Source organism: Tiliqua scincoides, chromosome 4 (assembly GCF_035046505.1).
Source record: "Tiliqua scincoides isolate rTilSci1 chromosome 4, rTilSci1.hap2, whole genome shotgun sequence".
Lineage (NCBI taxonomy): Eukaryota > Metazoa > Chordata > Lepidosauria > Squamata > Scincidae > Tiliqua > Tiliqua scincoides.
The window spans coordinates 31,038,745-31,065,254 of NC_089824.1; the positions used below are offsets into that span (position 1 = coordinate 31,038,745).

At 42.9% G+C, this 26,510-nt stretch overlaps 1 protein-coding gene across 1 annotated transcript in view; it reads left to right on the forward strand.

The window, feature by feature from the left end:
- The window catches only part of MMP16 (matrix metallopeptidase 16), a 115,163-nt gene extending 90,703 nt beyond the window's left edge, over positions 1-24,460 (forward strand). Inside the window, exons 7-9 of the mRNA XM_066623763.1 lie at positions 8,249-8,399; positions 14,522-14,637; positions 23,813-24,460. Of these exons, the coding sequence (XP_066479860.1) occupies positions 8,249-8,399; positions 14,522-14,637; positions 23,813-24,147 (602 nt within the window). The 3' untranslated portion in view covers positions 24,148-24,460. The remainder of the gene's footprint in view (positions 1-8,248; positions 8,400-14,521; positions 14,638-23,812) is intronic.
- Positions 24,461-26,510: the final 2,050 nt, after the last annotated feature.

Consider the following 26,510-nt stretch of genomic DNA (forward strand, 5'->3'; position numbering starts at 1 on the left):
CACATTCCTGAGTGTTGGGAACTTCACCAATGTTAATAAAGCAGTGTGAATACTTAGCATTCTCCCACTTGCTAAGTATCAGAACTTCACCATGAGAAATGTCAACTGTTGGTTTTCTAAATGGCTGGCACAGAAGTTATGATATCGGTCTGCAATCCTCTAAAACAGGGCTGCCCAAACTCCGGCCCCCGGGCCACTTGCGGTTCGCATGGGGTCCCAATCCAGCCCCCCAGGGAGCCCCCCATCTCAAGTGGGCACTCGGCCTGCTGGAGACCAGCCAGAGCCCTCAATGGCCCGACACGACTGCTCTTCGCAGCCACAGCAAGGAAAATGCTCAGCATTCACAGCAGAGCAGGAGCCCCACCCACCCGAAACCCATTAGGTTGGGGAGGCTGCAGCTGAGTGCAGGTGTAGGATGGGGGTGAGAAGTCCTGGCTCTGTTTGCCCTGCTATTTGGGTTGGGGGGGGGGTAGGCACTGAGGAGGGATGGGAAACTGTGGGTCTATTTGTGCTGCTTGTGTGTGCCTGGGGGGGCAGGCGCTGCAAGGGAGAAATTGCGGGATGTTTGAATGCCGCTGGAGAGCATGTCTACTCAGCAGTAAATCCCATCAGATTCAGTGGGGCTTACTCCCAGGAAAGTGTGGATCCGATTGAGCTGTGAGTGTGCTTGGGGTGGGGGTGGGGATGGCATTGCAGGGGAGAAGTCCTGGGGATGCTTGAATGCAGCTGGAGAGCATGTCTACTAGGCAGTAAGTCCCATAGAGTCAGTGGGGCTTACTCCCAGGAAAGTGTGGGTCGATTGGGCTGTGAGTGCTTGGTGTTGGAGGCGGGCACCGAAGGGAAGAAATCACAGGGTTGTTTGAATGCAGCTGGAGAGCATGTCTACTTGGCAGTAAGTCCCATAGAGTCAGTGGGGCTTACTCCCAGGAAAGTGTGGATCTGATTGGGCTGCTTGGGGTTGGGGTCTGGCACTGCAGGGAGAACTCACAGGATGTTTGAATGGGGAGGAAACCTACTGTTTTTGCTGGTTGGGGTTGCTGGCAGAGCGGGAGGAAGATGTTGGGGTCAGTTTGTGAATGGGGAAATACACATAGCCCTCTGCCTGCTTCTAAGTTTGTTTGGTGCTGGGTGCAGGCTGGGGGAGGGGGGACTGAGAGAGGGAGGCAGGCAGCTCCCTTCCCTGTGTGAATGAGGAGAAACAAACTCCTGTCCTGAGGGGCAGGTGCCCACCACTTCCGACCGATAGTGTTCCTTTGCTACTGCTTGTTGCCAGGATTGGGGGGGGAGTGAGAGTAAAAACATGCTCCTGTATGGGGGGGAAGGAGCCCATGCTGACTCCTCTTAAGTTTATTCTGTACTTTTCCCTAGGAAGAGGTGTGTTATATGTGTCAGAAATTATTTTAACAACCCCCCTTTTCTGGATCTCATGTGTATTATAAATAAGCTCGGTAAAATTCATTCATTCATATAAGTCTCTAATATATTCATTTATGTAAATTTATTCAAATTTGAAATGTAAATTTTCCCCTGCCCCCAACAGTGTCAGAGAGATGATGTGGCCCTCCTGCCAAAAGGTTTGGACATCCCTGCTCTAAAAGCATAACCCCATAACTTCCTCATTGTCTAAACATTACTGAAACATTTGACCCTTTGTCAGTTTCCAATGATACTAACTGGTAAGAGATTCAAGACAGACAAAAAGATGTACTTCACACAGCGTGTAGTTAATCTGTGGAATTCTTTGCCACATGATATTGTGATGGCCAGTTGCATATATGACATTCATAGATGATAATTCCCACTTACTCTGCATCTCCTCTTTTTCTTCTGCAATCTTGGAGAGCAGCTGCTGAAGAGAACTGGTATTTACCACCTCCATGGAAGAGAGTAATGTTTAAACTGGGCCCAGCAGTTGCATTATTTATCGTGAAATCCTTGTTGCTCTGCTCTTCATCTTAAACTCCTTTTAGTATTCAGCTATCAGTCTGAAAGCTGTCTTGCTATTTCCATGCCGAAACGCTTCTGAAATGCAGTCCTCTATCCCTGACCTCGTTCCCCAATTCAAATCTGGCCATTTTTTAAATATATTGCCTTTTGAGCCAAGAGACCAAAAATAAACTTTTCTCCAAAAGAAAACCTGCTTTCATATAAATCTTGAGTTTGTTATATACAGTGCTGCCACAAGTATTGTTGGCAGCTGCGGCAGAATAAACCCAGAATAAATCCACTGCATGCATAATACACCTCTTTCAATCTGAAGCCAAGAGATACCTTGCATATAAATAATTACTGTTGGCACTGGCAGATAAAATCAGAGTAATGTATACCCACTGCTGTCTAGAGTTTAAGCTTGCTTAGAACTGAATAGTGGACGAAAAGGAATAATCTGTTTCCTTACCAGTGGGGTACCTGGGAAGGGGCAATGGGGGCAAATGCTCCAGGCACCAGGCGTGTGGAGGGCAGCGCTACAACCCACTCCCCCCCCACCTTTGGTTTTGTCAGCACGAACCACACCAATCTGTGGGCCGCCCTCTTCACCTCCCCTTTCTTTAAAGGGGAGGAAAAGAAGGCGGCCCTCAGATCAGAGGGAAACCACGCCTAGAGTGGCTGCACTCCTAAAGTGGATCCCAGCTGTGTCTGAGGACAGCCCCCCTCTCCTTTGAAGAAAGGGGAGGAGAAGATGGTGGCCCTCACTCAGAACAACCAGGTAGCTGGCCAGAAGCAGTGCATGATTCCTCCAATTTCAGAGGAGGTGCGCCCCGTTTCTAGCTCCAGTTGAACCTTTTGCGCCACTGCTAAGCAGCGCATGATGCTCCATCAAAGCTTTTCCACAGCGCTGGAAGTGGTGCGCAAGAGGCGGGTGCTGCTTCCAGGAGGCAGATGGCACTTGCCTCCTGGGCGCCACTTGAAGCAGCGTGATAAAGCTCCAGTGGAGCCTGGGTTGCCTCCTTCCTCCCCCCCCCCTTTCTTCAAAGGGGAAAGGAGGAGGCAGTGTCACAGAAGTAATTGCAGTGATGATGATGTCACTGCAATTACTTCTGGATCGGGGAGCAAATGGGGTGTTGACTCTGGCGGGAAAACTGCCCATCTGTAAGTTACTTTGTTACCTGTGAGTCACTTCCATTCCTTCAGAGAACTGATTTGTTTGCCCACCAGCACTGTTGGTCAACAAATAAGTGCAGAAGTCATTCGTTCCAACACACCATGATTTGTGAACCTAAGTCCACAAATTCTAATGGATAAAAAGAATGGATGGAATGACCTGTAATTTACAGTTGCCCTCATTCATTGTTTCAGCCCCTTAGCAAATCTGCATTGCTCCACCTCTTCCAGTTACCAGAGCCAAGCCTACTGCAGGGATACTAGAAGTCCTCTAAAGAGTAATTCTGAAATTCTGTGTTGAGCCAATGACATCCTTGTGTGGTTGTATTGATATGAAACTAAATAAGCATTGTTAAGTCATTTCTGCCCAACGTTGCATAAACGCCACAGGGACCACATGCGTATAGCTGTGGGCTGGGCAAAAATGGGTTGTTGATGACTTGTCACCCCGTTCCCCTCGCCCCAGCAATATGACTTATCAACCATGTATATGCAACCACCAACATATCTGTCAACGTACTATTATTATTGCCTGCCCAGAATAAAAAAAGGATTTTTGGATCCATCCAACTGCAGTGCTGGTGTTTAGCTTGGTGTATCGCAGGCTGTGCAGGCCTGTCCAATAATGACAAAAATAAACAGTGTGTGAGCTAACGTGTTACTTTTCTATGATACCAGGTCTGTGCACTTGCCTTCACTCGTGCCCAAGTCCCATTCATGTGTTGCTGATGTGTCATTCCTGTTGTTGAGAACTTGCTTCCCCCCCTTTTCTGTGGATGATTTCCATATTGCAGCTTCAACATACACAAGTGCTAACCACATGATTGCCTAGACCAGGGGTGTCAAACATAAGGCCAGGGGCTTTTTATCCAACCTTCAGGCTCTCAGCTGCTGAGCAGTGCTAAGGAGTTACTGCTTAAAGGGCAGCCCGCATGAAAATTGGGTTCTCTCATATCTTGAAATATGATCAAGATTTGCATATTTTCTCTTCTGTCATTTGCAGCTAATAAGTTCCTAAGTGAGAAAAAGGTGCTTATTTTTGGTTAAAACTTGTTTAATGACTTCCTGCCTAATGACATCACTTCCAGCTCTTAGCAGGCATCATGAATGCTATTCGGCCCTCTGTATGAAATGAGTTTGACACCCCTGGCCTAGACCATATAGTTGGCTATCATACAAGTGTCAGTGACACCCATGAAGATGTAGATTGGCAAACATTGTTTCTTCCGAATCCCAATGACCTACCTGATTGGTACTTTCCTAATTTACCATAGTGTCTTTCTTAGGTGGGAGCTATTATTAACCTGAATCATGTTTTAGTATGAATGGAACAAATAGCATTAAGGACTTGTTCAGTCTGGTTTTGGTCAAATATAATTCTGAGATCAATACCACAAAAATTTGGAATAGATATAAGAGCAGGCTAAACCTAGTGATTTTGACAACGATATCCTCTTGGAAGAGCTAGATAAAACTAAAGATCAGATTTGAGGAGAATGTCAGGTATATAGAATACAACCAGATAATAACATTTGGGGGGAAAAATTGTTAAAAGATTATCAACGATTCTCAATGGTTTGGTATTTTCTATTACAGCATTGTAAGAGTGAAAAATAAGAGTTAGCTGAGAAGAGAAATTGAATTTAAGAAAATGGTTTTTGACACAGTGAAAGTGCTGGTTTTTTTTAAACTTAATTATCTTACAGTTGCATAGCTCCAAGCCCAATAGTTACTGTTAAGCATAGAATAAAGACTTGGGAAGAGAAATACTTGAATGTGTTTGGAAATATATTTGGTAAATGGTGCTAAAGATCTCCCTAAGTGTTTATCTAACTGTGAACTGTTAACAAGTCTTTGTGAAACAGTACTTGCTACCATGAAGGCTTAATATACTTTGTAGAAATACTTTACTCATTGCTGGAAATGTGGTGTTGATACATAGCACAAATGGAGGTTGAGTTGTTGGCATCCTTCAGTTTCGGAAGACTATGGTATCGCGCTCTGAATGGTGGTTCTGGAACAGAGTGTCCTCTCCAGTGCGCAAAGCCTGGGTAAAGTAGAAATGGAGGATAGACAGTTTCCCATGCAGCAAATCCCCCCTCTCCACGTCGCTGAAATGGTCCAATGGAAAGGCAGAGGCCAATACGGTTGGTTCCAGCGGCGTTGCAGGAGTTGCCAGAACGTGACTGTGTTCAGCCATGAACTGCCTCAGGGACTCCGGCTCTGGATTTAGCCTCGAGGTTGACTCCTGAAGCCTTTTCCATAACTGGATATAGCCACAAGGCAGTGGAGGTTTGGGATCAAGAGTTTTCCTTCTCTTAGATGAGCTGCCTTCCCAGGCTGACCAGTCCCATCTACCCAGTGGCTGTTTAGTTGCCTCTTATGACAAGTACAGCCAAACTGAGGGCCTATTCTTATCCCCAGCCCCCAGGGGAAACAAATGGAGGTATTGCCTGCACATTGCAGCTTTTGGAAGCAGGTGGTAACAAAAACAACACATAAGAGGAGTGATGGGCCCATGGACCCCACAGAGATGGACCTCATTTAGGAGCATTTGCAGTACTAGAAGCAAGAGCCTGGATAATTTAAATCTATTAATAGAACAATTGTTGAATTTTGGAACAGAAGGACATGGCTCAACAAAATCATTTTACTTCTGTAAAATGTACTGTACTTCTGTAGTTGAAAAGCGGTATATAAATACTGTTGTTAATAATAATAATAATAATAATAATAATAATAATAATAATAATAATAATAATAAAATCCAATTTATACGATGCTCTTTACGTTTACAGATCCCCCCCATGGATTGCCCGATATGTCCCCATACTCCTTTATCCAAAATCATCATCATCACCACCAGTTTTACTGCATACCAGTGTGACTTCCAAAGATGTCAATAACTTCGTTTTACTATACATAAGGATAGCTAGGAACAGAACTCCTCAATCTGGATTGAAAATTGTGATAGTTGATTATCTAATCTAACAACAGTTTTTCTTTTTAATTGTTCAGAGATCAAGTCCCATACCCCTGTCATTTGGTTCCCATATCCCCTTGGGGGTATAGATATCCCCAGTTAAGAATCTCTGGTTTAGGAAATAAAGAAGTAAAAGTGAATGTAGCTTTTGATATTGGGTTAATCCAGCTATTCATTGAAGACATTCCTGTGATTTTCAGAGTTCTAAAGGAGTGTAAAGTACAAGCCAGATTTTTTCTTTTGTATTGTCTTTTGATACTTGGGGGTTTGGGTGTGATTAGTAATGTATTTTTGTATTTTATGTGTATGACTGTTAAATGTATACATTTAGCACAATCTATCCAACTGATGCACTTGCAAAGTGTCATTGATTTCAGATTTAAGCGCTTGTTTAAATATCTCCTGTTTAAATCAATAGGACTTAATGTTGAATGGATTGAACCCATAATATTTAATGCAGTTTTTAAAAGTGTGTTTCTGCTAAATGTAAGCAACATTTTTAGAACATGGGTGTATTGCCATTTGCCATGCATTGTGTCTCTTTGCACCGGTGGACCTATTTGCCTCCCCAAGAGCTGCAGCTGTTGAAAGCTGTTTTGGGATGCTGCCAGATATCCTGAATTTCTGCTCTAAAGGAAGCTTCTTTGCCTTTGCTTTCATCTAGTTTGTAACCCCTTGCTATACACCCTATAATCCGGTCCAGATCAAGCAGAGGTTTCCAAAATCACAGTTGCATTGGTGTGTCCCCTTGGGCAAGGGGATAGTGGACCATAAGTGTAGCAACGTTCAGTAGTGAGATGGAGACCAAGCAGTGAGTAAGAAGGAAGACTCTGAGACACAGCAGCAAAAACATTCACAAAAGTGGATGGCAAGCAGCAATAAGAAGCTGATGAGAGATTTACTCTGCAAACTCAGCATGAGAAGGATTGAGACTAGATCCCATTTCCTAATTAAAAATGTGATAAAAGGAAATGCTGTAAATCGCAAAAGCACAGGCAAAGGAAACCAACCTCCCTCCCACCCCCAGCCTGGTTTTTTCCCTCATGCTGTTGTTTTATTTGTTAAGACTTCCTCTGTTTAATACCACTGAGGGATATCTATAAAACTGTGAAACAACTTTATGGTTTTGCCATCACAGTGACTTGCTAAAATGATATCTATGCGGAAAGCATATAGAAACGGGTATTTTCCTAATTAAGGTCTCTGCTTTAAGTTGTGTTGTGGTGTGGCTGAACTAGAAATTGACAGCCTGGTCCTGAGGAATTGCTGCTCCTGCTAAGTTTTTGCATTCATGTCGCTCAAGCAAACATGGCCATTTGGTCCAGGGAATTTACTGACCTCAGTACAGATAAAGGATTTTATTCTATAGAATTCCACACGTACTGCAGAAAAGGAGGAGATGGCACCATTTGTGACTCATCAAGCCCAGTGGAGCCCATTTAGCCATACATTGTGGTCTGCAGGTTCCTACTAGCCCATCTTACCTGCTTTTTAAAGTCATGGACAGGCAACAACAACAACAACAACAACAGTATTTATATACCGCTTTTCAACAAAAAGTTCACAAAGCAGTTTACAGAGAAAATCAAATATCTAATGGCTCCCTGTCCCAAAAGGGCTCACAATCTAAAAAAGGCAGTAAAACAAGAGCATTATCAAGCCCCAGATGAGACCCTGAAAGGGTAGGGCACTATTCATGGCTAGCAGGTTTCATTTGCTTGGTGAGTCACAATCCGCAAGTTGTGTAGGCTTGTTGTGTTTGGAACTCTGCAATATTTTCCAGGATCTACTGACAGGTAGATGCCTGAATCAATGGGGCTTATTAGCTATTTATTTATTCCATTAATAATAATCCCTCTCATCAACTCCCAAATGGGGATTCCAAGGTGATGTATAATACAGTAACAAACAATTCAAAGCAGAGCAACTAAAAAGTTAAAAAATATATATCAGTAGTCATTTATATACCATGTCCGCATGTTAGTAGATTTCAAAACTTATTTAGGAGAACTGGAATTAGTGACTTGAATATTATTTGGGCAGAATTCATGAAAATGTAAAGCACACTTAAACCCTAGCTATACTTGGATACTGCCTCAAGGAAATATTGAATGAATAGTTAGGGAGCTAATGCAGATGTTTCTCCTTGTGTTTTTGACTTAGGTAATAAGTTCTGGGTCTTCAAGGACACAACTCTCCAACCAGGGTACCCTCATGATTTGATAACATTGGGCAGCGGGATCCCACCCCACGGCATTGATTCAGCAATTTGGTGGGAGGACGTTGGAAAGACCTACTTCTTCAAAGGAGATAGGTTGGTATATGTGTCCTGGAAGAAATAATCTGCTTTTTGTCATTTTCAAGACATCTGTATGTGTCCCTTAATTTTTGGATTCCTCCCCTCCCCCCACAGAAAAATATGATTTACTTGTAATGATGTTTGTTACATATGAATGCTGTAAATCATGGTGGTGCCTCGGATTCTGTTATGCGTTGCACTTTGAGGAGACTATTTTGAGACTATTTTGCCACATTATGTTGGGTTAATGTTTGTCTATGTTGCCCATGGCCAACTATAATAAATCCTCTCTGTGGAGGATGGCAACTCTTTGAGCAGGAGGAACTTCTATACAGCTGTATTTTATAGTGTGCTTTCATTAAGCCTTCAGGTAATTTTTATACACAACCTTACTTTTAAGGTGTATCTTCCACAGCAAGTGGCTGGTGAACATTTTCAGTTAAATTTTATTTTTCTGTTTCACTTTCTTCATGTTTGTGTTGTTGCTGCCCTGCAATATCTTACTGGCATAAAAGAACTCGGTGTTGTCTCACGCAAAATGGCTGGTGCTCATTTTCTGTATGGACAAAGAAATAGGAGAGAAGACTGAAGATATACAAACTGCTTTGTACTTTCCGAGCAAATTAACTTTATACCATAGCCTGGGGCTTCTTGCTTTCTGTGCCAGATTTCCCCCCTCCACCCAATACAGTAGGTAGGAGAAAATTCCTATATTGATCAAGTTTTATTATTGCTGAGGAAAGTTTAGGTTATTTCTGCTGGGGCTACTTCTTCCCTTTCCTAGAGCCCAGGAGTAGTGGAAAAGACTGGTGTTTATGTTTGTATTCTTACAGGAAGGTGAGCAGGAAGATTACTGTAGGTCAGGGCTTTTCAGATTGGGGCGTTGTGACGCCACAGCCTGTGGGCCCTGGCCTGTTTCCCCTTAAGGGGTGGGGCTAGCCAGGAGGCAGGGAGGAGGCAGTGGTGCGACCCCAGGATTGTGCCACTCAAGGGGGCTGCTGGGGCTTCGGTACGCTTTCCAGAGCCTCCTGCAACCTCCCGGGGGTGTGGGGAGCCCTGTGCAGCTGTCCACAGGGCTCCCCGAAGCTTCACAAGTGAAAGTGGTGCAATTGCGTGTCGCTTCCGCTAAACCGGAAGCTAAACACTTTCACTTGCCCCTGCAGCCCCCCCTGCCTTCCCCTGCCCCCACTGCCTCTCCCCCCACCCCCGCAGGAACTTACTATGGCTTTCAAACTCCTTGGGAGTTTGAAAACCACCGCTGTAGGGAGTAATTTTCCAAAAACCTATTGGAATTGGTCATGGTGACTGCTGTGCCACCACCAGATCAGTCTGCACCTGTGACTTTCTGACCCTTTTGCCTTAAATGTCCTGTAGACCTTAAGAGGAAGAGAAAATGAAGATCAAAAACCTTACACGGAGACGTTGTGTCAGCCAGTTCAGATTTTTTTTTTTTTACCTCTCAAGCTGTACATTTAGCTGTTGATAGCTATTGATACTTGGCTACTTTCATAGGAAACTTGGTTTCTAGACTACAAAGTAGTTTGCCTTTTTTGTTTCTTGCCTAGGAGTAATTTCTGCTCCTCCGCACTACCACCCCAAAATTACAAGCCTGGTTTACACTTGAAAAGAAAATTATGTAAGTCACTTTGAGAACATTTAGTGGAAAAGGTATTATATAAAAATGTAAATAAATTCATGTAAAGAACCACACTACTTTATTAATCCTTATTACGATTAAAAAATTTTGTATATATTTGGTTGTAATGCAGAGCTCTGTGTGTGATCTGATGTGCACACAAATGCAGTGGAGGTATATGTGGAGCATCGTGAACATCAGTGTCAGTGAAGTGTCCTTTTTCTCACTAAAGCCCTGTATGAGCGTGGTAGCTCCAAAATTAAGCCATATGACTCCCATTGGTACACACATTGAGATGGGCAATTTTGCAACTGCACTATACATGTGTGGCTATAAAGTTTTCCCCCTGATATTTAAGTTAGTGGGGAAGATCTTGAGTTTGTAGAATCTCCCAGTGCCCTAAACATGATTATTGATGCATTTGAGGGATAAATGGGTGTAAACAAGCTAATTTCCCAGACTCAGTTTGTCACTGCTGGCATTGGGAGTCCTCTGAGCATGTAGGGCTCATATCCACAAAACATCCTCTTAGCAGAATGCAGGCTCCTGCATTTTTCCCCAAAAGTCCTGCGAATTTCATTCTCCTTTTTGAGCTGGACCTTTGGCTATATGATGCAGGGTGCCACGACCAGTTTTTACAAATGGAGGTTTTCTTTCTGTCATTTCTCTATTCTTGAGAAAGTAAGTAGGCAAAATCTTGATGGCTGAAATGTATGTTTAATTCCAAACACATTACAAACAATCAGCTTCACTGTGCACAAAACCTGTCCTATAATTTGCCTCCTGTGGATGAAAATATTTATTTTTAAGTTTATTCTTGGGGAACAGTTTTCTACCTGCAGGTTCCTGTTACCATTTCAAAGGCAGGCAATCCTGTTTGTGTGATTGTGACTTGCGCTTTGTGTAAACTTTATTCGGTGGAGACGTTGTATAATAGATTTCGTTCCCATAGGCAGCTACGTCAAGTCAAGGTCTTCCTAAAAATACTGTTAGCTGTAGGACAAAACAGGGAACTATCAAAGGAAACTTCTGTTGATGGAGAGGTTGCTACTTAGAGCCATAACCAACATAATGAGACTCAGCAGGACATAAATGCAATACAGTATGTAAGGAGAAGATCAAAGAACATGAGCCTTGCAGAGATAATTGAGCTATTACAGGATATTGACCATCAGTGGGAATAAGCCCATATCCTACTAAGCTTCACAGTACATATTGTTTATATCACCTTTTTCCTTCCTAATGTAATGTTAGAGTTGAATTCTCCTGCTGATTTTAATTGCAAGACTAAGCCTATTACATTTTCTTTTTGAATTGGGGACAACCCACTGTTGCTTCTTTAGTAGCAAAGAGGTTGGCAGGCATGAAAGAGACAGGCGAGAGGTTATGCCAAAGTCAAAGGAAGAAAATGGTCTGCCTGCCAAGGCTATGAAAAGATACTGTATTCCTCTTAGGAGGAAAACTATGACTGGGAAAGGCATAGAGTGGATATAGGCTCAAATAAGGATGTCCCAAAGGAGTTGTATAAATTGAACAATTCACGTTGACTTTTATCTTGGACAAGAAGAAGGCCCTGGGTTCATCCCCTGGCACTGCCAGATAGGGCTGACAAAGACCTTGTCTGAAGGCCTTGAGAGGGTTAACAATACTGTGATGGACCCATGATCTAATTCAATATAGCACTTTCTATGAGAAGAGAAGGGATAATTTACATCTCACTATTGCAGTTTGCATCTTTGAATTACTGCTAAAGTTTGCCCTCAGTGTCTGTGGGAGGATCCATTCCCGGTCCCCTCACAGATACCAATATCTGCAGATAATGGAATCCATAGGGAGGACCTCAAGATCTCCTGGACGCAACTGGAAGTACTTATGGTTGCATCTGGAAGGTACTCTGAGGCGCAGGGAGGCTGCGTTTGGCTCTCAAAGGTCTCTCAGAGGCATCCAGAAAGCACTTTGGGATGTGTCCAGAAAGCCCTTAAAGCCCTCCAGATGCAGGGTCAGCACCCACGTTGAGACAAATCCATGGTTGCCTAAACTTCAGATGGATATTATGTTGCTAGAGATTATGCTGGAGAAGCATTTTAGATGTTGGTTCACAACTGTTACCTCCTTCCATTTACCAGCTAGCTGCTGCCCCATGGTGTTCTTGTCAGGTGAAATAGAAATATAAATTTTTAAAAAACGATGTGTTGTAGCCACAGCATGTGTGAAAGCTGTAGTGCTGGAAGGCACCTTCCCTGCCCCCTCTGCCCCACTGAGACCCAAGCTGCTGTTGAGGGTTGGGATTCTCAGCAGCAGCATGATATGCGATGTGTATGGAGGGTGGTGGTGATGTCCTGCAATAGAAGGAAGAATGCCCATAAGCCCAGTAGGAAACTGCGAATGGAGGTTCCCCTGACCCACAACAGTGCTTTTTGGGGAGCTTGGGCCTTTCAATAAAAAGCTCCTCAATAAGAAGGATGAGGTGGGGAAGGTGCCTTCCAACAGCATAACCTCTGTGTGCAGTATCCTATGGTGTAAACCATGTATATTGGCAATAAATATGCTGGAATAAATTTGGGAAAGAATAATCAGAAGTACAAACTCTGGACCTAAACCAGTGACCCACTTTGTACATATGTGAGAGTTTGTGCACGTGCAAAGCGGATTTGTGGTTCCTTCCCTAAACAGCAGGTTCCTGAGCCAACTTACTTTTAAAACTCAAATGAGTTCAAGCATAAGTTTACAACAGTACGGATTCAACCCATTTTCTTTTCTAATTTTTTCCTAATGGTAACAGGTTTAAATGTGGAAAAATGGACTGAAGGTTTTTCTCCCCCCTTTTTCAGCAACTTTAATGGACTAACAGCCTACTCCTTTGCATGTTTACTCAGAAGTAAATTCCACTGAGTGCAATGGGGCTTACTCCCAAGTCAGTGTGCATAGGATTGTAACTTTAAGCATGCTTAATGCTGTATTGGACTGTGGACACACAATATATATTGCACATGTGCTGGGTGTTGGATTACATGGCCATTATTCAGATTTTTTTCCCCTTTGTTTTGACAAATGCTCTCTTAGTATAATATTACTTTTTCCCTGTGTAATTTCTCGGGCTTGGCTGTGACCTGAAATGATTTTTTATTGACTGTGAAAATGTTGTAGAAAGACCACTTCAACCCTTTTCTCGCCTGTTATAAACGCAGAGTCAGAGGGTTTCATTCATGCTTTGGGGAGTACCTGGATGCCTTTTTTTCCTCGCAGCTAAAATGATTTTGTTTTCAAACATCACACATTTCAAACATTTTGTAGTCTTGAAATCAAAACGCCTTTGGCAAATCAACAATAAAATATCTTTGACATACATGATCAGATTCTGGAAAAAAAAGGAAAAAATTTAAGACCCGAAGAATAAAGATTTATTTTTTAGAAATATTGCATTGGGGGACGACGACGACCTATTGAATTTTTATAAGATATTGTAGGCTGATCTGATGCATGTTTACTTGGAAATATGGCCCACTTTGTTCCTGAGGCCTTCTCTCTTGCAATGGTCACAATAAACCCTAGACTGGGAGAAAACCTGAAACAGTTATTGCATGCCAAAAGGGAGTTTGGGTTTTGTTTCACAAAAAGCAGCCATCTATTGGAAGGTGGCAAGTTGCTGTTGACACTACAAGTGTGGGGGTGGGGTGTTCAAAAGCAATTTGCAACGTGAAATGTAAGCTCTGCTGTTGAAAGAAAAGAAGTAAAAAGAACTCAGTGTGCATGTTCAAACTACCTCTTTGGATCCATGCCTGAGGCTGCCATTCAAAGATAACAATAACCCTGTTGTACAATGGGAAACAATATTTATTTATTATTAGCTGGAGCAAGGGATGAGTACCGGGTGGTGTGCGGCGGGCCTCTGACCAGCACTGGCTCAGCGTGGGTGCTGACCCAACAGTGAACATTGCTGACATCCATAGGATCAGACCCTCAGTTGCTTTGAACTTAGGTATTGTTGCCTTCTCTCCCCCCCCCCCCTCAAATATTTCTTGGTAATCAGTTATATGTTTCAGGATTCAGCATCTTGAATTGTTTAATATACATTGCATAATTGTATAACAAAAGACTCCTATAATGCATACATAAGAGAAGAATTAAGACTGCTGTGGGAACCTTAACTCAAGAGTTTACTGGCTTGTGTGTGATTAAAATCTCAGCTGAAACTTTATTATAGATCTTTGCATGCTGCTGTGTAGAAGCCATAGGCATCAGAATTGTTCTGATTATGCAGAAGGTGCTTGTTGATTTGGTTCTCAAGCTAGATGAGTCTTTTATCTTTTGTGTGTTTATTGGAAACAGCTGCCCAACCAGCATGCAAATTAAATGTCTCAGTTACCTGGGAGTATATCGTAGGAAGGATCCGGTGGTCCCAATTTCATCCTTTCGCCTTCTTTTCAAAGTCTGGAGTTTGTGCAATCAGTATTTATCAATTATGGTGTTAACTTTGTGTGTGTGTGTGTGTGTGTTTTAGGTACTGGAGGTACAGTGAAGATATGAGAACTATGGATCCTGGTTATCCAAAACCAATCACAATCTGGAAGGGTATCCCGGAATCACCTCAAGGAGCCTTTGTCTACAAAGAAACTGGTATATAGTCTCTTGTAAATGTTCTCTAATCAAGTAGACTGCCGCAACCTGCACACCATTTTCTGAATTCCTCATTTATCCAAACTGCTTGGCAGTCTAAATTTGTCCAGAATGTATTATCCTGTGTAGCCCCACACCTTGTACTGATACTTTTCAGTATAACAGCCCAGTCTTATCCTGGGCTGGCCAGAGTGTACTCCGGCACTCATGCAATTTCCACTGCATGCTATGAGCCAGCCAGGGACCAGGCAGTGACCAAGAGATAAGTAAAAATTCTTTACTTACCTGCTTCGCTTCTGCCTGGTTCCCAATGGGCTTGCTCAGATCTGCCTCACCTCTTTGGCTTGTGTAAATCCATGTGGGTCCAAAGGGGCATGTTGAACCCGAGCCAGCAGCATAGGGTGTTGGCATCACTCCTACCAGCCCCAGCCTGCCCTTGACACACCTTCATCCCTTCCTGGTTGTCCCCCGGAATGCCCCCTCTGCTGATCTACCTGGTCCAGCAAGGGCTCGGGGGTTTTGGTGTGTGTCCAGGGATTCCAGCTATTTTCACTGGCAGCCCTAGTCTACACATTGTTGCAACAGCTGCTGCACTAGCAGCCCAAGCAAGTCCCAATTAGGATTTGGCCATAAGTATCTATAAAGAGACATTGCATTCATTCAGATTTCTTATCACTAGAATCTTCTATCTGTTCTCACAACTTTTTAAGTAATTGTGCTGTATTTGTTCAGCATTGCGTATGTGTTGGTTGACTTATCTAGGTGACCTGCTTATTTAGTCATCTTCGAACCAGAATAATTTTTCTGCTTGGAACTCAGTTTTCTAAAATACTAAACAAATAGTCATTTAAAACTGCATTGTTTGCTGTGTGACAAATAGCTCTGCTTCTTAAAAAGATACATCGAATTCTGAAGCTTTTCTGAATTCTAAAGCTCCACCTTGACTTTGCTGCATCTTTCTCCCACCCAGAAAGGGACAGGGCATTGTCACAGTGCCAGTTTCACTCTAGCAGGGCTAATCTGGGAGTGCACTGGGACCCAGAGTAGCAGAACAATCGCTGATGTCTCCCCCATAGTTTTGGCAGTAGATTCAGGTTCTCTGTGCCTTTGCTCCAAGTACTATAGACCTTGGAATATATCAGTAACAAATAGCCAGAGTTGATTGTCATGATTATTTTTGCATTTTTAGGTGTGTCTGCAAGGCTCAAAGCAGCTTATGCTAGCAGTTAAAACAAATTAAAATAATGCCAAAGAAGTAAAAAAAGAAAAAAATCAATAGAAAAGCAATACAGAAATCAATACAAGAACATGGTACAGGATGAAAAAGTCCAAGCCAAAAGGTAGTCAGAACTCACACACTTGGCCTCTCCTATGGAAGACCCATGAAAAGGAACAGCCATGCATCTCTGAGGGAGATCTCATTCCCACAGCTTTGGAGCAATTCATGTCAAGGTTTTGGAGCTATCCACAATGGTTTCTGCTCTTAGAAGAATTGACACACAAATCAGAGTTTGATTAGGTGACAGATGCTGACATGGGAAATTATAGACCTGTTTTTCGCAGATTCACCCCACCACAAATACAGAACCCCTGAATCACCCCCTTCTGGTCTCCCAGGCATGACCTGGGCCTTTATCTGGTTGCATCTGGGAGGTTTTCTGAGAGGTTGCATGCCACCTTGTTCAGCCTCTCCGTGGCTCAGAAAGCCACCCAGAATGGTTTTCGGACGACTTCCAGTACTCCGGAAGTTATCCGAAAACTGCTCCAGAGGCCATTCTGAGCCTTAGAGAAGCTGCATCAGGCGGCACCTGGCCTCTCCGAGACTCAGAGCAGCTTTGTGTTCAGAGCAAAGGTGGGCTCTGAAAACTGCGGATTTCATTATCTGCGGTTTTTGGTATCTGCAGGGGTCCAGGAATGGGAACCCCCACAGATAAAGAGGCTCCACCTGTATACACCTCTTGATAGTATGCACACACCTCACTTGTTGAGGTTCTGTACCATAGTCTTCAGTCTCCTGCATTAGGGCAAAAAAGTGAATAATTTTCTGAAGAAAATTAGAGTGAAAATCTTAAAAAGCCTGCCATATTCACAAAAATAAATCCATGCATGCCTATTTAGTGACTTGTCTTCCATGGAATCCGAAACATTGCTCTTACCAGATTGTTTAATCTCTCATAGTAGTAATCATTTGCAGAAGCTGCTAATGGCTAAAGCTGCCAGAATTTTTGAACTCATATGGATTCATATTTATGAAGTAGTCCATTCTTAAGGGTAAAATCCAGCCTTTAGTATATAGTGTCCTCCTGGGAAGTGTATGTTTGCTGCTCTTGAGTGAGTGGTCCAAGGAACAGGGGAAACCTGTTTTGATTCCATGAAAAGAAGGGCAATCTGGGAAGGAAAGGTAGTTAGGTAGGTAGGTAGGTCCATTTGTGCAAGGCACTCCTGGAGTCTGCCCTCTGGGGTCACTGTCATAAGAACATAAGAAGAGCCCTGCTGGATCAGGCCAAAGGCCCATCTAGTCCAGCTTCCTGTATCTCACAGTGGCCCACCAAATGCCCCAGGGAACGCACAAGGCACAGGCATAACCTGTGTCCTGGTGCCCTCCCCTGCATCTGGCAATCAGAGGCAACCTGCCTCTAAAACCAAGAGCGTGCACATACCTACTATGACTTCTAACCTGTAATGAACTTTCCTCCAGAAATTTGTCCAATGCCCTTTTAAAGGCATCCAGGCAAGATGCCATCATTACTTCCTGTGGCAAAGAGTTCCACAAACTAATTACATGCTGGGTAAAGAAATATTTTCTTCTAACTCTCTCAACACTCAACTTTCGTGGATGTCCCCAGCGCTGTAGCTACTAAACATGGGGAGAGACATCACTGCTGATTGCTTTTGGATTTTTTAAAAAATTCAGTCCAGATTATAGTGCGCTCCAAGTGAACAAGCTGTGCAAAATTTTCTCCACGGGACCTTACCACAATTGCCTAACACACTTTGCTGTGGTGTGCCCAAAATGCCGTCAATACCAATTTTAGAATCTTGACACAAATTGTTGTCACAAACCAACTACTATCTCAGCCAAAAAGGAGGGTGGTGAATGGTGGACCACCAGCAGAGTGCTTGTGTAGACTAGACCTTCAGCTACATCAACGCTAAATGCATACAGAATGCGGGGTGGCACTACCATGCGTTTCTGCAAGCAGCCTAAACCTCCGACCGAGACAACTATGTGCTGTTACCTTTTGCAGTGCCTCATTTTTATTTTGATGCTGAAGGTCACCAATGTATGCATTTTAATTACTGCCCTTAGGCCCCTCAAAATTGAACGGCCTGATCTTCAGTCACACAAGTTTTTGATGCCTTTGAGACAGCAATAAAGATATGTGATTGCAGCCAATTTTAGTTGCTACATGCCTCAAGCACTGCACATGTGATTGATTTATTAGGGGTTGATTTTCCCCCTCTTTCTCTTTTCCGTCCTCTCTTCCATGACATGTCTCTGTTGCTATCTCATTGTCAATTCCCTGTTAAGGATATGACTTCCTTTCTTTTTTTTCCTGGTTCATCATCTTTATTCCTTCTTTTGGCTCAAATAACCAATTCTGCAGCAATTGGTTATTGCTTTTTTTCTCAGGAATATGTTTAATTGCTTCCTTGCTTTGAGTCTGTTTCATCCATTAATATCAGCTCTTTCCTGAACTTGGTATTTTGGCTGGAGAATGTTTTGTTTTCTTTTTGCAGCTGGAAAATAGTTCAGGGAAGATGACATCCTTACATATATCAGCACCAAAACTAGTTTTTTTATGCATATGTATCCATGTGTCTATATATTAACCCATATTAACGTGAATAGCAGCACTAGGTTGTTCAGGGTCCTAGAGCTGCCCCCCCCCCACGTGGTGTCCCAACCCCAGAGATTGACCTAGCCAGGTGGGCTTATAGGCATGGGCCCTTGGCCAGTGCTCAACCTCTGGCACCACTCTTGAACAGTACAAATGCTAGGCATGTGTATTCAAAAGTAATTCACAGTCTGTTCAATATGCGCACTTACATTGGAGTAAGGGTGCAATCCTATCCTCACTTACTTGGGAGTAAGCCCCATTGACTACAGTGTGGCTTACTTCTGAGTAGACATGCGTAGGATTGGGCTCTAAGTCTCACTGAACATAATGGACTTGCTTCCAGATTAACATTCTAAAGATTTCACTCTTTGTCTCTGTGTACAAGTAACCCACTCATTAGGTCAGGATTGCATGCAAATTTTAAATATAGGGCCTATTCTCTTTTGTGTGTGTGTGTGTGAGAGAGAGAGAGAGAGAGACAGAGAGAGAGACAGAGAGAGAGATCTTTCAGATTCACGGAAATGAACTGTGCAATCCTTGTTAGCCATGGAGCACATGTAGGCATGTGCACTAGAGCACTATTTATCAAACTGTTGGTCGGGATCCACTAGATGGGTCATGAGCTGATTTCAGACATTTATTTCAATATTTTATTTTTAATATATTAGACTTGATGCTACCATGATTTGTGACTGCATTTAAGGAAATGTTACTGTTCTTTTAACAGGCTACTATGTGTATGCTTTAACAATGATAGTAAATGAGACTTACTCCTGGGTAAGCGAGACTAGGATTGCAGTCTAGGATTTTTAAAAACTTAAAACTTTAAAACAGGAGTAACTGCAGTGGTGGGACCCTCACATATGTTCGAAGTATATCTCAGACACACAGAACTGTTGTAGTATAATAGCATTGATTGCAAATGCGAATAGCATTTCTAGGTGAGCACCATGAAACTGATATGGAAATCCCAGATTTGTCCTTTGAGGTTGCTGGAATTTCTTATGGCCTCAATAAGATGAGCTTGTGCATTTCCACTGGGGATGAGCCAAAGCTCAGTGACAGAACACTTGCTTTGCACATAGAAGACCCCTGCTTCAATCTTGGCATCCAAAAACAGTATTTGTAATTTGTGTTTAGTGCTGTTTCACCATACCTTTGTGTTATATTTGAAGAGCATTTGCATGGCATGCCTGAAAACACAAAATAAGAACCTGAAAGCCTCAACCAATTGCACTTGCCAGTGCATTGTTCAATAGCGTTTTTTGCGATAAGCAGAGCCCTTTAAATGTTGCATTAAATTTGGCCAATTCATGGTGGATATCTGAAGATTTTTTTCTCTCTCCATAATACATGAAGTGGTCCTCAGGTCATGCACAGCAGGTGTTTGGTCAGATAATGGTAAAGAAACACGATACCTTAACAGACAATAAAGTAAAGGAGAAAGTGTGTGTGAGTGAGGGAGAGAGAGAGAGTGCACACATGGATATGTGAAAGCTAAATGTAACAAGTCCTTTGGACTGTCACAGAGGGAAGAATGAGAATTGAAAGTTGCCTAGTGAAGCCTGCAGGAAGAGTGCTGTGAATTGTTCCCCAAAGTGAAGATCACTGCATGGCTCAATTGATGATTGCATCAAGAGAAGATGAAATAAACAAGGATACAAATGAGAAACACCACAGCCTACTTTCAGGGAACTCTGATTACATTTTGCCTGAAACTATTTCCCTTCTACTCTTCAGATAAAGATTTGACTTGAAATTGTACCAGATTGCTTTGGGGGAGCAACTTCAGAGGAACTGCTTCCAATTATGCAACATCTTACATTAATATAGTGCTAAACCTTTTAGCTTCCTAGTTCAGGGAGATGGAAAAGAGTTGCATGTTGGATCCAAACAGAAGCAGGAAAGTGTGAAATTAAGTTGCCACATCTTGTGTCCACTTTAGAGTTGTCTTAATAGTAGAGGAACAAATTGAGCAGAGAACCAGCTTCACTTGCTCAAAGGATATGCATGCTTTTGATTTGCACCAAAATCTAATGTCTTCATTCTTTGTGTGCAAGAAAGTTTTATGGTTTCATACCAAAATGGCCCACTACACAAGCAATGGCATCTCTTTCAAGTTCTTCCCCTCTCCTCCATAATGTGTACCATCAGCCCGTGCTGTGACATCATGATATTGTGCCATTCTTAACCCCTACACACAGCAGCCACGCCACATTCTTATTAATTTAAATCTGCAAATTAAGTTTGAAAAGTATATTACTTACAGTGCAATCCAAACCCCTCCCCCCCTGACTCTTGTGCCAGCTCCCATCTGTTGCAAATGTGCCATAAAGTATGTTTGCAACAACTTGGGAATAGGCCAGAGCACTGGCGTGCCCTGGTCTTTAGGAGCCATGCCTGGAGGAGGTAGGTTTCTGCGGGTCCTGGCAGACCAGCACAGGGGATGGGAGAGGGCAGAGGGAGGGAGGAATGGACGGGGGAGGGGGGTATTTCAGGGCAGAGGGAAGGGCGGCATGGGGGAGTGGATCGGGCACGGGAAAGGGTGGGGCCAGCTGTGGCAGCGCAGGCTGGATCCCATCCCCCATCCCTGGTCCAAGCGGCTTTACTCATGCCTCATAGATTTGGGTCCATGAAATTGTGGGTGCAGATCTGAGTAACCCATAGGGCTGCCTCTGGTGTTGCTTGGGGTAAGAGGACTAAAATTCCCTTACTCTGATTTGCACCGCGGGCCGCACCATACTTGTACTAGATACAGCGCAGGCCTCTCGGCCTGCCTGATCTAACACAGGTTAGGATTGTACCCAGTCATTGTTATGTTTTGCGAGAAGGGCTGTGCTCTAAGGTTCTTTGTTTGCCTGTTGGTTTACAAAGCACCATCAAAGAACATGGCTAGCAAGAACACATGTCCCTATTCCAAGAAGTTCATAATCTAAAATCTACCACCAGGGAAGAAGAATGGGGCAAGAGTGATGGGAAGAATATGCAGCCAATTCCACATACTTAGGCATAGTTTCAGTAAGCAGTCAGGCTATGGATTTAACCCATTTCTGCCTAACCCACAGGCGTATACATTTAATCCCTGTTAGGTAAATGCAAAGCTGGGCAGAAATGGCTTAATCCAGCATTAGGGTATTTGTATCATGGACAATTGTGTCCAGGTCAAATGCATCACAGTCATTGGTGTCCCTGGATATTCATGTCTGGGTTTTTTTGCCTCCTGGTTATTTGCGTCCCACTATAACTGGGCAACAAAGCCAACATTTTATTCATATACTAAGGCTCTTTCTTATCCCAGCCCTAACCCTCCCTTTGTATTTTCAAAATAAAAGATACATCTAATATAAATGTAGCTATATTCAGGACACCAAACACACGCACACACGCAACTGTCCCATTTTTATGTATATTGTTGAAATTCATATCAGCCCTACTTATCTTTCCGCCCATTCTCTTCATATCATAAATGAAGCCGAGTCTCTCTTCTCAGTGACCTGCAGCACTCACTGCAAGATGCAAAATGGTAAAGATGGAGATCCAGCTGTTGCATGTAGTTCATAAACATTGGGAGGAAGTTCCCCCATTGAGAAGTTAGTTCCATGCTGGATCACTGCCATTTTTCAGCTGGGATAGTAAAATGCTTTAGATTTTTTGGCAGAGAGGCAGCATTTCTGCAATTAGGCACCATTTGTAATTATCTTGGATTGCATTTGAATGATCAAATTCCAGCTCCCTGCAGAAAATAAGAAGCTGCGTACACCTGTTTTCTGTTGGCAGAGTTCATATAACATTTTCTCTCAAAGATGTACAAGTAACATGGAATAGAATCTACCCATATAACTTAAGATAGGGGCCTTTTAGATGGGTTGTGACACATCGTTGCAACTTGCTATAATTGACCAGTGTTCCAGAGCTGGGCATAGGCTCTATGGTTAAATAGAACTCAAGCTGAGCATTATTTATGATCAAGTGTCAGTTTAAAAGAAAGATCTTAAATCTCTCCTGTGTCTCAGTGTATTTGTCTTGGTTCTTTTATAAGCAAGAGGAGATACTGCTTTACCCAAATAAGAAAGAAAGTTACACACATAAGAAATTTATGTAGGGCATAAATTCATCCACAGTTACCCTTAAGTCTTTCCCATTGGATTCAGTGGCAATTAAAAGTATGTAAATGGATTTTGCCTATGGGATTTCTTGTATGCACACTCACAAAAAGATTGCATTCATGTGTGGCATTTGCTTAATTTTCCCAACTAATATTTTCCCAACTAACAGAAAACTCTATGTTGAATAAGGAACATACCCTAACTTTGGTTATGCCAGTGGGGTGGAGATAAGAACATAAGAACAGCCCCACTGGATCAGGCCATAGGCTGATCCTCCTGATTTTAGAAATGGGCTATGTCAGAATGCCAGATGCCAGGAGGGCATCAGGATGCAGTTCTCTTGTTATCAGGTGTGCTCCCTGGGGCATTTGGTGGGCCGCTGTGCGATACAGGAAGCTGGACTAGATGGGCCTATGGCCTGATCCAGTGGGGCTGTTCTTATGTTCTTAAAGATTATTGAGAGATACTGTAAGATTTTCATAGAGGTATTTGACAACTCAGAAGCTGAAGGACATAGTATTTGAATATTTATTTAAATAATGCTAAGGGTCTACCACTAGTAAAAGGGTAGATACACATAGAGTGATGAAATATATAGGTCGACCCTTGTTATCCACAAATTCAGTACATATGGATTTCATAATCTGCAGGTTCCAAACCGGGGGGGGGGGGAATGGCCCTCTTGGATCTCCCAAAGTGACTAGAGCTCCACTCTGGTTGCTTTCAGAGATTTTCAGGGGCCCGAAATCCGCAGATTTCAGCATCTACAGAGGTTCCAGGAATGGAAGCCCCCCTAGGTCCCAAGGGCTGAGTGTACTTATGATTCAGCTGCCACTGGTTTCTGTTGTCATTTTATTCGAGTTTTAAAACCACAAGGTTTCTAAGTCCTTGTCAGGTGTGATTTTTGTAATGCTTGCTGCAGCAAAGGATCTTCTTGCACACACCCAAAAGAAGATAAGGGGGTCTTCTGAGTAAATGAAGTGGTGGGAGATTTCTCAATATTCATGTTGATAATTCAGTATGGCGAAGGTCTTGTCTGATGAAACTTTGGCAAGACTGGGTGGGGTGGAGTGGTTAATTTTTTATATTTAAAGTAGTGACACCTAACAGTGCATCCTGTTTCAATTCCCAATTTTAAGTATCCATTTTAACTCTGAATTTCAGTCATATGATATGAGAAACAACTAAATTTCAAGTAATTGACGTAACTATGCTTTTGTTCTTCAGGCTTCACATATTTCTACAAAGGCAAGGAATACTGGAAGTTCAATAACCAGATGCTCCGGGTGGAACCTGGATACCCCAGATCCATCCTCAAGGATTTTATGGGCTGTGATGGACCAGCAGACCGGGACAAAGACCGACACAGCCCTCAGGATGACGTAGACATTGTCATCAAACTGGACAACACAGCCAGCACTGTGAAAGCCATAGCCATTGTCATTCCTTGCATTTTGGCCCTGTGCCTCCTTGTCTTGGTTTACACTGTATTCCAGTTCAAGAGGAAAGGAACACCCCGCCACATACTGTACTGCAAACGCTCTATGCAAGAGTGGGTGTGATGTAGGGGTATTTCTTCTTTCTCTGCCAGGAGTTTGTGGTAACTTCAGATCCAACACAAGAGCTGTTATGCGGTTTCCTAGCTAGGAGCAGGCATCTGTCCGCCTCGTCCCAGGCTGATCTTTAAAACCCAGAGGGCCGCCTGCCCTGCACAGGAGTGAGTGTTCGCTCCAGTGGGAAGCTTCCATCATACACAGTATCTGCCGTTCCTCCAGTCCTTTGTCTTTCTTTGTCATTCGGTTCTAGCTGTTCCTCTGCACGCTCGATACAGCAACTCGAACACAACAATCACAATGGAACTTTCAGGAAGTGTGAAGACCCAAAACAGCTTTGTCTCCAAAGAGGATTGCTTTCTGTCAGCTATGGATATAGTCCTATACTCCTACATGCAAATGGGAGACCAGGATACACAGGCTGTTTGGACAGCTATTTTCCAACAAACACGGGGCCAAAATATCTGCAATATAGTAACAGCCTTAATGATACATTCATTTTGTGTTTTATACAGCCTTTCTGAGCTACGTCCTCAATGTTTTAATGCATTTATATTCATAACTATATTCAGATAGTATCTTTTGTATTGATTGGTTTTGCTTTTCTTTGGTGTCCTGCCTCATCCTTTTTTATTGTTTTGGTTTTGGTTTGTTTTTCCCCAAGCTGTTAACAGGCGAATAGCCCCAGGCCTTCCATAGGTCTGTCAGGAACACTTATTTTGAAACCATAGCAGAAAGCAGCAAATCTCTGAAGTAGATTGCAGTGAACTAAAATGACACTTAATGTTACAGAGAAGCATAAAGCTCGTATTCGATTTATGTGATCGGTGACCCTTTGAGAACTATCAGATCTGTTTTCAGAGTATGAAGGTTGCTCACATTGGTTGTTCTGAAACTGTAGGATTACACAGCAGCAGGTTGGGAAAGAGATCCGTTTGTAAAGGTTATCTCCTGCAATTGCAAGTGAGACTCTGTTCCCCCATAGGCTATCCATAAATCATATCAGGTCCACGGAACTTCTATCTCCTTCCTTCTCAATACCATGGCCCTTTTCTACTGGTTTCAGTGGCTGTCTATACACCAGTTCAAGCTTCCTTATGACACCACACTGTATCATAATGAAACTTGTCAGCAGTGAAGTAGGGCAGTTTGGTAGGCCAGGAAGTGGGGCTGACCTGCCTCACAATTAGCGCGATGCTAAAAAAATTGCTTGCACTATTGGTTATATATCAGAGAAGTGAATTCATCTGTTCGTTCCGTGGATTTGTTATATTAATCACTGGTAGCCCTTAGAATAGGAATGGCTACAATTTGGCAGCCTAGTTTCCTGTTGCTCATTATTCAGGATGCCAAGCAATTCCAAATTACCTGCCTCACCTCTGCCAACTCCAGCTGTTCTGCTACACCTCTACTACTCGTACTTGCCTAGCCCTCTTGTCCCATCACCTTTGCTGTCACACATTGGTGGTTCCCAATATTTCATTCCAAGAATCAAATCTTTTTGTACAATACTAAGGCTGCAATCCTATTTGAACGTAACTGAGAATGTCCCATTGAACTCTGTTGAACTGACTTCTGAGTCAATATGCATAGGAATGCATAGTACAAAAGAAACGAAAAAATTATCACCTGATCTTAAAAAACATGCCATTGCTCTTGGCTGTATCAGCAGACAGTCATGACTAAGTCCCATGGCAATTAACGGGAGCCAGGTTTGCTGTGATAACTGACCTTGTTGTCGTCAATGGTGCTTAGTTATGACTAACTTTTGGAGGATACAACCCCATATTTATTAAAATGCAATTGGCATGTTCCTTGGTACTGTACTCTACATGAGCATGCACACTGTAACAGCAGAGCCCAGTGGCTGAGAGTGAAGCATCAGGAGCAACTAAGGCTGGAGGCAGACAATTGTTCTTTTTCCAGGAAATTGAAAGGAAGATGATAGCGGCATTGTTGCCTGCATTGTGTACACTCATCCCACTGTTGTCCCTCTTGACAGGTTTTGTAGATCTCTGCACTGCTTCAAAGCCTGGAGGCCAGAAATGACATCAGAGCAAAATGAAGCAGTATGTACAACACAAAAAACTGTGTTTCTATCATACTTCCTGGAACCCCTATAATAGTGATTGTTTGCACCCATCCTGAGAGAAAACAGGAATATGGAATTGACAACAGATCTTGAGAAGCAAGCTGGGGTGGGGAGAGGGGGACCTCTCCTGCCAAGCAATTGGCTGGATCTTTTAAATGTAGTGTAGTTTAATTTTTTTTTAAAGGCTATGCTGCTTGATCATTGAATTTGCCTTGGGGCATGGACACATGCAGGTTCAGTAATTTCACTTAAAACAAGGAAGCAACAAGTCTTAATGTTG